The following is a 17,472-nucleotide window of genomic DNA, read 5'->3' on the forward strand; positions in this document are numbered from 1 at the left end:
TTCTTCTCTTTTTAAAATACAATTATTTTAATCTGCTAACATCGGCCTTCTCAGTCTCCTAATGTCTCTCCTCCCCCCAAATTGAAAACACATGAAAAACAAAACCCATTAAAAAGATGTATAGTCAATTAAAACAAAATTTCACATTAGTCTTTTCTGAAAAAATTTGTCTCTCTCCGCATTTTGAGTCCTTCACCTCTCTATCAGGAGCTGAGAGTCATGTTTCATCATTAGTCCTCTGGTACACTTGTTAGTCATTATTCTGATAAGAGATCAGGATAATAGTATTCCATCACATTTATATACCATAGCTTGTTCACCCATTCTCCAATTTTTGAGCATCCTCTCAACTTTCCATCCTTTGACACCTCAAAAAATATATAAATATTTTTGTACATCTTTAGGATTTATTTTGCTTAGGACTAATTCCTCCCTTAATGGCCCCTTCACCTAATTTTTTTTCTCCCCTTGAATTGATAATCATTTAGGAAATTATGAAATAGGGCCAGGCACACCCAGTTTTTTGGGTACTCTCCATGAAAGACCATGACTGACAATGGGAAACGATCACACTTTAATAATCACAACGGATACAAGGACAAACAGCAAAGGAAATACAAAGACAAGCAATGAAAAATGGGAATACATAGGCAGATGGCATGTGGATGGGGGAACAGAATGGTGAAGGGAGGCAGGCAGTGTGAGGAAAAGGGATGGAAAGCAGATGTAGCTGTGGATTGGAGTTGGGAGCACTCAAGCAGCATGGACCCTTAGGAGATAAAAGAGTGCTCAGGGGTTAGGAGTTGGAAGTCTAACTTTTATAGGCCTTTAGGGATAATAGACCAACTCTTAACTGTGCCACCTTAAGGTTAGTTCATTAGCATATCCAAATTATCTCAAAGTTATCAGTAGAACTTACATTTCAAAGTTATCAGCACCTTTTTGATGTTCTGCTGGTTGGAGGCTATGGAAGTCTGGGTTTTATCTGAAATTTGCATATCAGAGCACCAGAACTTTAACAAGCAGTACCCTAGATGGTTTCTCTTCATTTGGCACATATTACTAGGATGTGAATTTTAGTTAAAACTTGATATAATTTGCAAATTATACTTTGATCTTTGAAATGGTTTGTGCATGACTTCCAGGTTCCCTTTTGTATTGCCCCCTTAACTGGCTACCCATGGTTTCTGAACAGTCCTGCAATTGCCTATGAACTGTGCCACCAGGACTTAGAGGACCTCCCAGTACCAGAGAGACTCTGCAGATGATGCTACTTGGATGACATCATGATTGTGATGTTCGACCTCCAAACTTGTCTAAGCCTACCTCATAGCTATGGTTGGACATCTGGCCAGATGTGGTTGAGCAATAGTCCCCTATAAAATACAGGCTCCCTCACAGTATGTGAAATTCTTAGGCTACATATGGACTAGTAAAGGCAGAGACATCCCTACCCCAGTCTGAAATAAGCTACTGTTCCTCTAATCCCGCATTGATATTAAGGAGCACAATATTCAGAAGGCATGTTTGAGTTTTGGAGACAAAATATTCCCTATCTTATAGCCCTACTTGCTCCCATCTATGTTGTCACATGGAAGTCCTTCACCTTTCAATGGAGCCTGGAGCAACAGAGGGCTCCTAGTGTAGTTAAACTGGCAGCCAATCAAGCGTTCCTCTTAGGGCCACTGCATAATGACTTCTAGGTAGAATGCTTGGCAACATCCACCCATGCCTTCTGGACATTTTACCTTGTGGGCAGAGTTGAGGGCCATCCACCTATCTTTGAGGGAATTGCTAAAGGAAAGGAAGCACTCCCTCCATATCTATACTGACTCCTGGGTAGCCAATGGACTTGGAGTCCTGGCATGGCACATGGGCCCAGAATGATTGGAAGATCCAAAGCTGATCAGTATGAAGTATTGGACTTTGGAAGAACATTGTAGCATATGTACAAATCCACTCAATCTGGGTCAATCATGTTTCCACCCACTCAGAAAGGGCTATGAACAAAACAGAACTCAACCAAGTGGTTGACAACGTCATATGCCCAGCACCTCAGACCACCCCCATTATTGCACAGGACATGCCCCATATAGCAATCAGACTTGTAAAATGGGCACATGAATGCTCTGGATATTTAGAGACTTCCAGTCTTGCATGCTGGTTGTGGAGGTGAGGTATGATAGCCTCCATATCACTTTGGTCACTAAGGAATGGGAGATATATACTGCATTCTGCCCCTGGAAACATGAACATTGTTTAGGGGCAGGCGCCTCACCAAATATGGCAAGTAGACTTGATAGGACCTTTTCCCTCTCAGTTTGGAGCTGTTAAATATGCCTTCACTATGGTAGACATTTATACTAGATTTTTGCTGTGTCACATGTGTAGGGGTCCCACAGCCCATAATATCTCCATTGGACTGTCAAAGGAACCTCCCATAGAAATCCAGTGACCAGAGCACATGTTTCATAGTGCAGGCCATATAGCAATGGGTGCCCTATAGGTCCCAGGCTGCTAGTCTCATTGAGAAGGTTAATATACTCTTAAAAACCACCTTGTTCAAGAGTCTAGGGGGAAACTGGACCTCCATCTGGGTGCAGATGGTGCCTAAAGTACTCTACATGCTGAGCAAGCCACCCTTATGGTCCCTTGAGCCCTCAATGCAACACTTAGGACCCATATCCTAGTCCTTGACTTACTCAGCAGAGCAAGGCGAATGACCTCAAATGGCACCTGAGACCTCCTGACTCCCATATCTAAGAGGAACCCACACCATTTTCCCTTCACAGTGATTGGGGACCAGGGTTTGGAAGAGAGTTGGAACAGTATGGGTGACAGGCAAGGGAGTGGTGATGCAATAGAATCCCCTAACCATAGAAGGAAGGGAAACACCCATGATATCAACAACCAGACCACACCAGGCCACCATGTTCACCATACTGATAGGTGGGAGAGTGAGGGCAACACTGAGCCATGATGGCATAGTGATTCCCCACGTGGGGAATGAGTGAACCATTAGATCAGGAAAGCCCCTTGCCTAACCACACCAAGGTGACAGTCTCAACTCCAACAAGGGCACTAAGCCAATGTCAAAAGGGAGTTCAAGGATGTAGCCCCCTCTGGAGAAGACAACAAGCATCATGGAAACTATTCAATTAATGGCATAGGACACTAATTGACTCACAACTCTGTCCACATTACATATTACTCTACCTGCAGTTTAGGACTTTCTATCCTTCACCATCCTATAGCTCACAACCAATGACCTTACAACACAAGGGACAAAGATTCCTGGTAATGTACCCACCACACCACTCATTGACTGTGGCCAACAAGGTACCACCTATACCTGCTTTGCCTTGCTCAGAGGTGCTTACCACCTCTTTACTGGACTCCTTCACAAAACCCATGGCCATCACCTCTTCTATCACCTTCTTACCTTCAGCATCAGCCAGAGAGGCACTCAAAGTGATATCACATCCTAACTTGTGTCATACCCTTGTGCCCACCCACTGGGCCTTCATTACCATGCCTTGTGCAGTGGCACAATCAGTATCCCCAGTGGAAGGAGGAGTCTCCTTAGATGTGGTAAACTTGATCAAAAATATATTTGGGGAACTTGTGCATAGGTACTATGAAGGTATAGCAGCAAGAGCAACAGCTAGAGATACAGCAGTTGGAGGTAGGGCAATTCAGGGTACAGCAATGGTTGGCTCCCTGGGTGACCAAATGGGAGGTTCTGTAGGAGGACACTGGCCCCAGCAATCCCAAGAGCCCTAACAAACCCAGAAATTCCACAAATGTAGAACTAAGGAGCCAGATAGAATCCAGAGATAAGCCCCAAGATCTGCCAAAATCTATGGGACCAGCCTCTAAGGCTGCCAGCTGAGGTGCTGTCCTTCCAGGACCCCAAACACTGACAAATACTGCCCAAACAGCTGCATCCATTCCTTTAGTCATCTCAGGCTTGGGAATGTGAGGACCCTCAATGAGGCCCACTGGACCTATTCTGCCCCTATCTTAACCAACTAGCTAAACATTCTATCCAGGCACAATGTTGGGACCATCCTGATCCATGTGCTTGCCCCTACATCCTGGCCACCTTACCATGCCTAGCAAAATTTCGCAAGCACCCAACAGTGCAGGTATGTAAATCCCTGAACATAGTCAATCTCTTTCAATTGCTGAACTTGTCTTATGACAATGTTCCAAACAGGCTAGATTGCTCCCTATCTAGCTAGCCCACTATCTATCTAGGCTAGATTGCTCCCTATCTAGAGCCCACAGGTGCTCTCCATCAAAGAGCAAACTTCACGTGGCAATGGCTAATGTCCACATAGAACCTAAACCAGTGCTGGGCATGATATAACCCTCCCTAGAATTTGAGGCAGTTCAATTCACCACCACACACCTAAACTAACTACATCTTCACAACCAGATAAAGAAAAAAACACCTTTGTAGTCAATCATTACCCATGGACTACTTAGGTCCAACAGCATAAGACTCTGTGTGACATTCCTGATCACACTGGTGGGTGCCACAGACTGTTTAGGTACTGCCCCCCAAGGTGTCTCCAGATGAAGCTATGTGCTCTCAATGGTCAAAATTATCAGACTTCAACACCACAGTGGTCACCTGGATGAATAAAATTTGATTGACAGTACCAGAAGGGAGCCGTACCAGTTCCCCAGTACCTTATCTACACACACAGTTTAATATCTTTGTTGCTTAATTTGACAGGCACCCTAGTCACCATGGAGATGGACCTCACTTTCTACAAGAATACCCCAACAACACCCACCCAGCCCCCACATCTTACACTGTGACCACTGTGTAGTGTGACATGTCCTAGTAGACCAAGAAGTCTTTACTGGACTGGTAACCTGGGGAGTTACAGAAGAAGAGGTCTATAGGAAACTGAAGGACGCACATGTGGCTATTGCAGAGCAATTAAAGGACCGAATTGTGGATACTGCCAGAGGATTTGACAAATTGGCTGAAGGACAACATACTTTGGGAGCTGTGGCGATGGACCACCAGCTGGCCTTGGACTACCTGTTAACCAGCTAGGTCTCAGCTCCTGCTGATTTGACCTCTCAGGAGAAATAGCCCTTATCACAGACTTTAGGAGAAATAGAGTAAAGACTGTTGATCACAGATGTCAAGAACATCTTACCAGGGCCTATGAGTGTTTTCATTGATCTTTTTTCCTGGATTTTTCTAGGGAAATAGGCAGGATTCCCATGAGGATCCTTTGAGGTTATTGTAATTATTGTGCTTCCTGTGATTTTGTTTAGTTACTCTGTAGACATGTGATGGTGGTCGGAGAACCAGGGGTTGGATTGTGTTAAAACTGTATTTTGTTCTGGTGCCCTGACCTCCCCCCTCTACCTCTTAATCAGCATAGTAAGTAAGTTTTATGGGTAGTCACTAAAAGGGGCATTAGCAGGAAGTGAGATTACAAAGGGGGACTTGGAAGTCACGTACGACCCATTCCAAAGACCAAAGAAGCATAATTTTCAAATTGTATCATGTATTAACCAAAATTGACATCCTAGTAATATGTGCCAAATGAGGAAAAACCATCTAAGTACTACTTGTCAAAGTTCTGGTCCTCTGATATGCAAATTTCAGACAAAATCCAGACTTCCACAGACCCTAACCAGCAGAACATCAAAAAGGTGCTGACAACTTTGAAATGTAACTTTGAAGTTCTACTGATACCTTTGAGATAATTTGGATATGCTAATGAACTAACCTTAAGGTGGCACAGATAGGAGTTGGTCTGTTATCCCCAGCACCCTATAAAATTAGACTTCAAACTCATGCCCCCTGAGCACTCTTCCATTTCCTAAGGATCCATGCTGCTTGAGTGCTCCCAACTCCAATCCACAGCTATACCTGCTTTCCATCCCTTTTCCTCACACTGCCTCCCTCCCTTCACCATTATGTTCCCCCCATCCCCATGTTACCTGCCTCTGTATTCCTACTTTTTATTGCTTGTCTTTGTATTTCCTTTGCTGTTTGTTCTTCCATCTGTTGTGGTTATTAAAGTGCAATTGCTTGTTTTTTTCTCACTGTCAATCATGGTCTTTCATGAGTACTCAAAGAACCAGGGGCTGCCTGCCCCTATTTCATAATTTTATAAATTATCAGTTCATTCCTTCTCCCCTTTACCTCTTAAATGAAATACGTTTCTATGCCCTACTCTGTGTGTATGAGTGTGTGTGTGTGTGTGTGTGTGTGTGTGTGTGTGTGTGTATTCCTTCTTTTGACCAATTCAGTTGAGTGTGAGGTTTAAGTGTGGGCTACTTCCCTCCATACCTTCTTTATTGTTTGTGTACATGTCTACCTGTGCACACTGATTATATTCAGATAGTTTTCCCTAACCTTCCTCTCTCTTCTTCCCTTTCTTAATCTATTCCTATTCCCCTCTCCATTCTTTTCTTAAGATCATCAAGAAAGAACAGAACTACTCCAAGGTCTTACCTAATTGGATAGTGACAGGGTTCAGAGGGGATCCATCCTCCCATATTTGAGTGTAAGGAATTTATCTTTGTTTAGTCCTTTATCATTGTTCATTCATGGTTACGTTTTTATATTTCTCTTCACTTCTGTGTTTAAACTTCAGCATTTCTCTGCAAATCTGGTCTTTCTTTTCATCATAAATAATTATAAGTTCTCTATTTCATTAGCAGTCTATTTTTTTCCACTGTAACATCATACTAAGTTTTTCTGGGTAAATTAATCTTGGCCCTAAGCCTATATCCTTTTCTTTCTGGAATAATTTTATGTCTTCCGTTTCACTTCTTTTTAGTGGTGGCTACTAGGTTGTGTGTGATCTTAACCATGGCTCCTAGGTACTTGAATTCTTTCTTTCTGGCTATTTGCAGTATTTTTTCTTTGACCTGGGAGTTCCAGAACATAGTTGTGATGTCCTGGGAGTTTCCATTTTGGGGTTCCTTTCAAATGATAATGAGTGGATTCTTTCTATTTCCACCTTGCTTTTAGAAATGTAAGCAGTTTTCTCTTAAGATTCCTTGAAATGTAGTGTCTACCATCTTTTTTCATATGGTGTTCAGAAGTCCAATGATTCTCAAATTTTTGCTCTTCAATGTGTTTTCCAGGTCATTTGTTTTTGCTATGAGATACCCCATGTTTTCTTCTCTTTTTAGATTTTTGACTTTGTTGTAATATTTCTTGCTGTCTCATGAAGTCTGTGGCTTCTATTTGCTCATTCTAATTTTTAGGGAGTTTGGGCAAGATTTTGTACTTTTTGTACCAAGCTCTTCATTCCTTTTCGGTCTGGTGCATTTTTCTTCCATAGGTCCAATTTCTTGTCTGTTATTTTCCTCTAGCGCTCTAATTCCATTTATAAAAATATTTAATACTTTTTTTAAAAAAATCATCATCTCTTTCAAGAATTCTAGTTTAATTTGTGCCTAAGCTGTGTTCATCCCCGAGACCTTTTTTTTTGTTGATGTTTTGTACTCATTCTTTTCTTTCATGTTTGTATCTTGAGTGTTTCTGCCAGCATTATAACTCATTATAGTTGGGTTCATCTTTTGTTTGCCCATTCTTCCAGCCTATGTTTTGACTTCATATTTGATGTTAGGGCTTATCTCTGCCAAATTTCTGGAGGGAAGATCTAGGCTGGTCCTGTTGCTGTTTTCTTGGGATTTGTTTTGTTATTCCAGGATCTCAGAGGCAGTTCAGGCTCAGAACCAGTAAGCTTTCAGTGCTCACAGAGTTGTCTGTTCCAGGGAAAAGCCTGAGTACCGCCCATCTGGTCTAAGATCTTCAAGTTTGGGGCAGCTAGGTAGCACAGTGAGTAGAGCATCGGCTCTGGAGTCAGGAGGACCTGAGTTCAAATCCGGCCTCAGACACTTGACACACTTAACTAGCTGTGTGACCTTGAGCAAGTGACTTAACCACAACCTGCCTCCCCTCCTCAAAAAAAAAAAAGATCTGCAAGTTGCTGATGTGGGTTGGATTCTCTTGAGCAAAAATAGGCTGCTGCTGGACTCTGCCCCTATTAGTCAGTGGGAAAGCTTTGTTGGTTCAGAGTGGCAGAACCGATGACTATCCATTAGCCTAGGATTCCTGCTTTGGTTGTTTATCTGTATCCTGGGCTAGATGCTGGAAGTGAGACCTTGTTCTGGCTTGCTTCTGAATTTCCTCCTTTATCAGTACATTGCCTAAGCAGGCATCCCATTATCCTTAGCAAGTCCATTTCTCAGTCCACCCTAGATCTGTAACCTGGAAGCGGGTGGGAGGCAACAGAGCTGTCATTTGGCATTTATCTGTCACAATATCTGGTATGAGTCTGGGGGTGCCTCTGTAGAGGTCTTGAACTACCTCTCTCTAGGGGCTTTGTGTTATGTTTCTTCTCTGACCCCTCAGGATCTACACACCTCCCTGTCTGTCTCCCTATGCCAAGCTAATTTTGAAAAATGACTCCCTTTGACATTTTCTGGATTTCTCCATCAGAATTTGATCTGGTGCATTTTCTAGATCTATTAGAAGTTCATGGAATGGAGCTCACCACATTACTTCCTACCACTCTACCATCTTTGCTCCAGATACTGTTGGTACCCTTTCTAAAAGAGTTATAAGAAGTCTATGGATTTTATCTAAGCCGAAAAAGCGTGGCAGTATCTGCTCTTATTTTGAAGACATAGATCTAAGTGATGCAGTGAATAGAATAAAGTACTTCATAAAGCTTAATGGAATACATAACTAGTGATGATGGCCAGCATTTATTTAGCACCTACTATGTGCTACGTAGTCTGCCAAGTCATTTACAAATATTATCTAATTTGACTCCCCACAACACCCTGGGTGGTCAATAAAAATCTGTGAAGAAGAACTGAGGCACAAAGTTTCCAAGCAAGATCATTTATTAGTATTGCTAGCAGTTATCAATAAGTGATTTCCCATAGTCCCTCAGTGGCCTGGGATGCATTAGAGCAGACAGAGCAGTCTTTTATACAGTTGGTTACATTTAGAATAATTTATAGGAGGGGATTTCCAGGACACTTGACAGTGAGGGAAAGAGTTCATCATCATCCTCTGTAAAGTCAGGTGTTAAAGAACCATGGCTTATTACCAGGCAGACAGAATGTTTGATGACTCTGAGTGTTCACTGCCCCCTTCCTCCCATCTGCAGCAAGAGCCCAAGCTGTAGCCCAGAAAAACAGGGAAGTTACACTTTTGCTAAGAAGTCAGACCTTCTGGTGTTAAGTAGTCAAACTCTCCTTTTAAATAAAACTAATTCATACATAGTGATTCCTGGGATTAGATGTAATTCTCAAACAACAATTAATAAGTAATACCGAGTAAAGTGGGGTATCAATTTTAAGTTTCACAAAGGTAGGTACTTTTGTTATCTCCAGTTTACAAATAAGGAAACTGACTCAAATAGAAGTCAAAAAGACTTGCCCAAGGGCACACAACTAAGTATCTGAGGCCAGATTTTAACTTGGACCTTCCTGATTCCAGGTCTAGTGCTCTATCCACTGCACCACCTAACCACCACCATCATCATCATCATCATCATCAATCATCATCATCTGAGCCAGAAGCTTATTAATACTATGAATCTAGACAAGCAATATCTAGCAAATTATGTCTGATTTGACAGTTTCTAGATGATACTATCTACATGATACAACATCTACCAGAAACGATCTGACTAGAGGGGAATATTCAACGGAAGCAGCAAAAATGGCATTACTGTAAAAAGGCCCTTCAACACAGAAGGTGTTCATTGCTCTTCCTTATATGTGCTATGACCACACTTGTTCCTTATGTACTCTTTTCCGCATACATCCTTGTCTCATGTGTTCCCTACATGTGTATTTGTGGAAGAATGTGGATTTGTGGAGGAAATGGTTTGTTGCTACTTTTCTTATTAAATTTTAATTTGAACTACTTGTTTTCTCTGACTATGAAAGGTAAATATGTAAATAAAGATTCACAAGATATACTTTTGGGGGATACAGACCCAGAAATTACCACCAATTACAAGTAGACATTTCTTGAGGGACCCTCCCTCTCCCCAGGATCAATCTTTATATAAACCCAGATAATAAAACTTCAAACTTGAATATTTCATTTGAATCTTACACCTTTGGTAGCAAGTGTTCCTTTTGAGAATTGTTATACAAAGTGCCAAAAATTTGGTGGAAAATACATTAGTGTGGGTCTGATTTGTAAAAAAAAAAAAAAAAAAAAACACAACTAGATGAATTTCCTTGAAGATTGTTAGCTTGTCAATTCTGCTTTTTTTAAAAATTGTTTAATTATGTAAAAGATGGGGAAATTGTTATATTTGTATACTTTTTACTCTAGATAATCTAATCAGTGTGTGTGTGTGTGTGTGTGTGTGTTTGTCTTTCTGTCTCTCTGTGTGTGTGTACATGCAGGCATAATTCATTCAGGAGGCATCTACCAAGACAAATGCAAGTGTCCAGTGTTGATTTTTCTGTGGGCACAGAACCAGTTTTATGGAGAGGAGAGACAACCACCAGCATTGGGAGAATAAAACCAGAGCTCTATAAACAGAAGTCAGTTGACTCTGAGGGCAACAGGAATGAAGATGTCAAATCTTGTGGGAAACTTAACTTTACTCTCCAATATGATTATGAAAATGAACTACTCGTTGTTAATATTATCAAAGCCTTAGATTTACCTGTGAAAGATTTCACAGGAACATCTGATCCCTATGTGAAAATATACCTTCTTCCAGATAGGAAAAAGAAGTTTCAGACCCGGGTACACAGGAAGACTTTAAATCCCTTATTTGAAGAAACCTTTCAATTTCCTGTAGCCTACGACCAACTGAGCAACAGAAAACTACACTTTAGTATATATGATTTTGACAGATTTTCTAGACATGACATGATTGGGGAAGTGATTCTGGATAATTTTTTTGAAGTCTCTGACCTTTCCAAGGAAACTACAGTGTGGAAAGATATCCATTGTGCAACTACTGTAAGTAATGATTTCCTTAAATGTATTCATTTCCAGTAAAATGTTTCATCACAATATCAGAATATTTGAGGTGGTATTTTACTTTTTACCTTTGAACTGTATGGAAATATTAAACAATCATCAGTACATCACTAGCATAGTTATTACACACACATATCTATATCTATATCTATACCTATATCTACTGAGGAAGTTATTCAGTGAGAATTTTTATGTGGGCATCTAATGAAATAATCATAATAGTGATAGTAAAATTAGGTCCCTAACATAATATATAACATTTTTTTGTGAACCTTGGATCTCAATTGGTACAGCCAAATAAAAATGTACAGCATTGAAATTAAGTGTATGATACAGTTTAATTTACATTTATATGTAGCACCAAATACCATTAAAATTCATGAAAACTATGAATGCAATATAAATTTTAAAACTTTTAATATTAATATTATAGTATGATATTGTTTTAAACTTTTGTAATCTAGAAGATCTACTTAAAAATCTTGTTCATCCTATGCTATAAAGGGCTATAAAACTGTGTATATCAGGAACAAAGAAAACCAAAAAATTTTTTTAATCCAAAATTGCTTGGAAGTGTGCTTCTTCATTATACACATATTTAATATTTATTATTTTAGTATAAACAGTATAGACAAGTTGCAGTTAATACTTAAGCACTTAATGAGTTTAGTTGAAATGTTTTAGTACATTATCATGATGTTATCCGTTGTTGAAATTTCATTTTTTAATTTTCATAATTTCATAATGTGAGATCAAGGTATGGAGGGCAATTATCCAATAGATCACATTTCTTATATACACATCTATAGGGGCTTATTGAATTATATACATTTTACATTATAATTCATATAGTCTTAGAAAAATGGTGCCTCTTAAAATTTTTTTAAAAGTATCATCTTTTTAGATATCCACAAATGGATCTATTTAAATGTTAAGGGTTGAGTCTGCTTCTTTTTCAATTACATATTGCTTCTACATACAACGTCATTCTCAAAGCTATTGTATATCTATAATCTTGTAGAAGTAACTTAATAATATATTTCAGTGGTTAATAGCATTTTCAATGCTACAAACTATGAATAATATTTCCAAAGATTCACAGACTCTTCCAGTCAGAATTACAATAATAATAATTATCGTTCCCTTATTCTCTTCTGTGTACTCTGTGATCCAGTGACACTGGCCTCCATGAACAAGACATTCCATCTCCAAACTCTGTGCATTTTCTCTCACTGTCCCTCACTCATGAACTGCTCTTCCTCCTTATCTCTGCCCCCTGGCTTCCCTTGTTTCCTTCAAGTCCCAGCTAAAATACCACATTCTACAGGTAGCCTTTCCCAATCTCTCTAAATTCTACTATTTTCCCTCCACTGATTATTTCCAATTTATCCTCCACATATCTTGATTATAGATAGTTATTTGCGTGTTGTCTCCTCTATTTGACTGTGATCTCCTTGAGAACAGAACTCTAGCATTTAGCACAATGCCTGGTATGTAATAGGTGCTTAATAAAGAATTACTAACTAACTACATATCTCATTTGCACATAATTGATTTTATTGGTTCTTGAAGGTTATGTCAGTGGAATATAAGCTCTGGCAGGTCCTACCAGTCGGGAAAGGCTTCAGGTATGGGCCCAACAACAACCTGGCTGTTGTCAAAGGATTTAACTTAGCCTAAATGGAAAGGGCTCTTCACCAGAAGGTTGGCCAGCCGGTGGTGGTTAGGTTTTCCTGGTCCAAGCAAATTATGAGGAGTCTGCTGAAGCATGAAGCGAGTTTGTGATTTGGTTCAGATGAAGTTTACTTCCCACAACAATGAAATTAGATCTCTTTTTTCTTTAAATCAAAACAAAAAAACCTATTATTCTGCAAATAATTAATTTTTATTGATAATGTTTTCTTTTAACAGGATAGACATGTCCCAACAAATGCCCAGATTCACCAACAAAATATATTCCCCAAAGGCAATCATTGTGTGCTTGTGACTGATTGTATATGCCATTTTCCTCTTTCATAATTTAATAATTGGTAATAGGGTAGTGTGGGATGGGGATAGAGGACTAGCTCTTGAATCAGGAGGATCTAGGTTCAAATCAAGCTGTTGTTCTTGTGTGTGTCCTTCATTCTGGAATGATCTGTGAGCTCCTTCTGTGAGTTATTTTTACCTTTCTATACTTAGTGCTTAGTACAGGGCTTGGCTTAAGTAAGCACTTAATAATTGCTTATACAACAATTGACTTGATATTTGATTATTTAGAAATCATGAGTAATTTTGGAGAAAGCATTTTCAGCTAAATGATGAGGTCAGAAGCCAGATTTCAGGATGATAATTGAAAAGAGGGAGGAAAGCAAGTGAAATTAGGAACCTTTCTCCATTCATCTTCCTACTTTACCAGGAAATAGAAGTATTCTTCCGTGTCAAAGTGACTCATATGGCCAATGAAAAACACTCTAGCAAGGATGAAGGGAGTGAGGTAGAGTGGCAAGAAGTAAAACTGGGGACTGGTCAGAGTGTGAGGAAAGGACAGATGATTCAGAGGATAAAGAACACTTTTCAGTCCCTTTCATTTTTTAATCCCTGGGATTGCCTTACCTGCTTCCTTTTCCATTAGTATTACCACTAGAGGCAGCTAAATGGTATAGTGGATAGAGCACTGGCCCTGGAGTCTAGGAAACCTTCCCTGAAGACACTTACTAGTTGTATGATCCTGGACAAATCACTTAATGATTTGTCAGCTTCCCTTCCTCATCTATAAAATAGGGATAATAGTAGTGCCTACCTCAGAGGGTTTTGAGAATCAAATGTGATGATATTTGTAAGCACATTACAAAGCGATCATTATCTGAAGTTTCTAGCCAAGTTCCTGCTCCTTCTGTATATAGTGGATGGAAAGAATGCCTTTTCAAAGTAAAAAAAAAAAAGGAAAACATGAAAAAAATTAAGATTTAAATTAAAATTAAGATTTCTTTTGTGAAACTCTACAGTTATTCTCTGTCTTTATCTCTGTTTACATTTCTCTTTATCTCTGTCTACCATTTTGTTTTATCATTTAGTCTCTGCTAAGGAAGATCCGTTTTTTAAAATATTTCTTCATTTAGTGTGTTCCATTAATCTATTCCTCTTTTTTTTTAAACCAATACTGGTTGGTTTTAATGACCACTGCTTTATAACATACCTTGAGGTTTGGAAATGCTATTCCCCCTTTGTCCCTACCCCTTTTCCTCATTTCCCTTGATATTCTAGATCTTTTGTTTTTCCAAATGAATTTTTTATTATATTATCAAATTCTATGAAGTATCCGTTGGGTAATTTGATTGACATAGCAAGAGCACCGAGCTATTTACATTATTTATTTCTTTAAGGAGGACCTTGTAATTGAATCAATATATGTTTTGTCCTTTAATAGATTTCTCCCCATATATTTTAAGCATTATGCATTTTACAATGAGATTTCCCTTTTTATTTTCACTTCTTGGTTTTTGTTATTGTTATATAGAAATGTAGTTGATTTTTGAGGGCTTATTTGGTAGCCTACAATTTTGCTGATACTTTTAATTGCCTCAATTAGTACTTTCTCCATGATTTTCAAAGTATATCATCATGTCATCACCAAATATGGATAGTTTTATGTCTTCTTTACTTATCTCTATGCCTTCAGTTTCTTTCACTTGTCTGATTGTTGTTGCTAGCATTTCTGGAATTATATAAAATAATGAGGAGAATGGGAGTCCTTACTTTACTCTCATATTTTTTGGAAAAGATTTTAATGTATCCTAATTATATATGTTGATTGCTTTTCTTTTAGATGCATTTTATGATATGAAAAGAGATCCTTCTGTGCATATGCAATAATCATACGGTTTGGAAAGTTTTAGTATGATGAGTTATCTTGATTTTTTTCCTAATATTGAATCATCCTTCCACCCTTGGCCTAAATCCAACAATAAATCATAATGAATGATTTTTTGGATATATTGCTGTAGTCTTTTCAAAAGGATATTTTTTTACATTTTAAATGAATATTCATTAATAATTTTGGCCCATAGTTTTCCTTCTGTGTTTTATCCTTCACTGGTTTAGGTATTAGGACTATATTTGCCTTATAAGAGGATTTTTGATAAGGTCCTTTCTTTCCTCATTTTTTGGAGAATAAACAAGGGCCACCCTCTTCTTCACTTGAATTTATCTGTCCCTCTTCTTGCTTCTGTTCCTACTCTCCTATAACCTCTCTTCCTCCTGAGAGTCCACAGGAGTAACTTTCACCTAATTACTAACCCTAGACCTGACAAAGTGTAATATTAATTAAGGTGGGACTTTTTTTTTTTTTTTACTGATTTCTCTTCTGGAGCAATTATTTAATCAAGTGCCCTTGATAAGTCTGGCCTTGGTTTCTTTGATTAAATTAGGAGTCTTTAATGACATCCTTGCCTCAAGAGAAAGCTTAGTTTGCATGGGTTTGAGTGACATGTTTGCAATGCCAGAGGCTTTTAGGTCATGTGGACTTGAATCCCATGATTATGATGCTTTTAGGTCACGTGAGTTTGAGTTGCACATTTTTTAAAAAAAAACTTTTTAAAAAAATTTTTTAAGCATCTGCTTTTAAAACTTTGAGTTCCCAATTCTCTCCCCTCTTCCCTCCCCACTCACCCTCCCTAAGAAGGCAAGCAATTTAACACAGGCCACATGTGTATCATTATGCAAAACCCTGCCACAATACTCATGTTGTGAAAGGCTAACTATATTTCCCTCCATCCTATACTGTCCCCCTTTATTCAATTTTCTACCTTGACCCTGTTCCTTTTCAAAGGTGTTTGCTTTTGCTTACCTCCTCCCCCTATCTGCCCTCCCTTCTATCATCCCCCCTTTTTTATCCCCTTACTTTCCTGTAGAGTAAGATACCCAATTGAGTGTGTATGTTATTCCCTCCTCAAGTTGAATCCCATGAGAGTAAGATTCACTCCTTCCCCCTCACCTTCCCTTCCCCAACAGAACTGCATTTTTGCCACTTTTCTGTGAGATAGTTTGCCCCATTCTATCTCTCCCTTTCTCCCTCTCTCAATATATTCCTCTCTCGCTGCTTAAATTTATTTCATTTTTTTAGATATCATCCCTTCATATTCAACTCATTCTGTGCCCCCCTGTCTATATTCCCTTCAACTCCCCTAATATTGAGAAAGGTCTCATGAATTACACAAATCATCTTTTCATGTAGGAATGTAATCATAACAGTTCAACTTTAATAAGTCCCTTATGAATTCTCTTTCTTGTTTACCTTTTCATGCTTCTCTTGATTCTTGTATTTGAAAGTCAAATTTTCTATTCAGATCTGGTCTCTTCATTGAGAAAGCTTGAAAGTGCTCTATTTTATTAAAAATCTATATTTTTCCTTGGAGCATTATACTCATTTTTGCTGGGTAGGTGATTCTTGGTTTTAATCCTAGCTCCATAGACCTCTAGAATATCGTATTCCAAACTGTTCGATCCCTTAATGCAGAAGCTGCTAGATCTTGTGTTATTCTGATTGTGTTTCCACAATATTCAAATTGTTTCTTTCTGGCTGCTTGTCGTACTTTGTCCTTGAACTGGAAACTCTGAAATTTGGTGACAATATTCCTAGGAGTTTTCCTTTCGGGATCTTTTTCAAGAGGTGATCAGTGGAATCTTTCAATTTCTATTTTACCCTCTGGTTCTAGATTATTAGGGCAATTTTGCTTGATAAGTTCTTGAAAGATGATGTCTAGGATCTTTTTTTGATCATGGCTTTCAGGTAGTTCAATACTTTTAAAATTCTCTCTCCAGCATCTATTCTCCTGGTCAGTGGTTTTTCCAATGAGATATTTCACATTGTCTTCCATTTTTTCATTCCTTTGGTTCTGTTTTATAACATCTTGGTTTCTCATAAAGTCACTAGCTTCCACTTGCTCCAATCTAATTTTTAAGGTGGTATTTTCTTCAGTGGTCTTTTGGACCTCCTTTTCCATTTGGCTAATTCTGCCTTTCAAGGCATTCTTCTCCTAATTGGCTTTTTGGAGCTCTTTTCCCATTTGAGTTAGTCTATTCTTTGAGGTGTTATTTTCTTCAGTATTTTTTGGATTCTCCTTTAGCAAGTAGTTGGCTTGTTTCTCATGGTTTTCTTGCATCACCTTCATTTCTCTTCCCAATTTTTCCTCTGCTTCTCTTAGGTGCTTTTCCAAATCCTTTTTGAGCTCTTCCATGGCCTGAGACCAATTCATATCTTTCTTGGAGGTTTTTGATGTAGGCCCTTTGACTTTGTTGACTTCTTCTGGCTGTATGTTTTGGTCTTCTTTGTCACCCAAAAAGGAATATAGAGTTTGAGTTTGAGTCTGAATTTGAGTCTGAATTTATTTTTGCTGCCTGTTCATGGTCCCAGTCAACTACTTGACCCTTGAGCTTTTTGTCAGGATATGACTGCTTGTAGGCTCCACCCC

The 17,472-nt window shown here is 38.8% G+C and overlaps 1 protein-coding gene across 1 annotated transcript in view; it reads left to right on the top strand.

Annotated features, from left to right (window-relative positions):
- Nucleotides 1–17,472, top strand: part of SYT10 (synaptotagmin 10) — a 93,573-nt gene that overhangs the window by 50,265 nt on the left and 25,836 nt on the right. The window contains exon 3 of the mRNA XM_036760702.1: nt 10,432–10,999. Coding sequence (XP_036616597.1) covers nt 10,432–10,999 — 568 coding nt within the window. The remainder of the gene's footprint in view (nt 1–10,431; nt 11,000–17,472) is intronic.

The sequence above is a fragment of the Trichosurus vulpecula genome, chromosome 5 (genome assembly GCF_011100635.1).
Source record: "Trichosurus vulpecula isolate mTriVul1 chromosome 5, mTriVul1.pri, whole genome shotgun sequence".
NCBI classification, from domain to species: Eukaryota; Metazoa; Chordata; class Mammalia; order Diprotodontia; family Phalangeridae; genus Trichosurus; species Trichosurus vulpecula.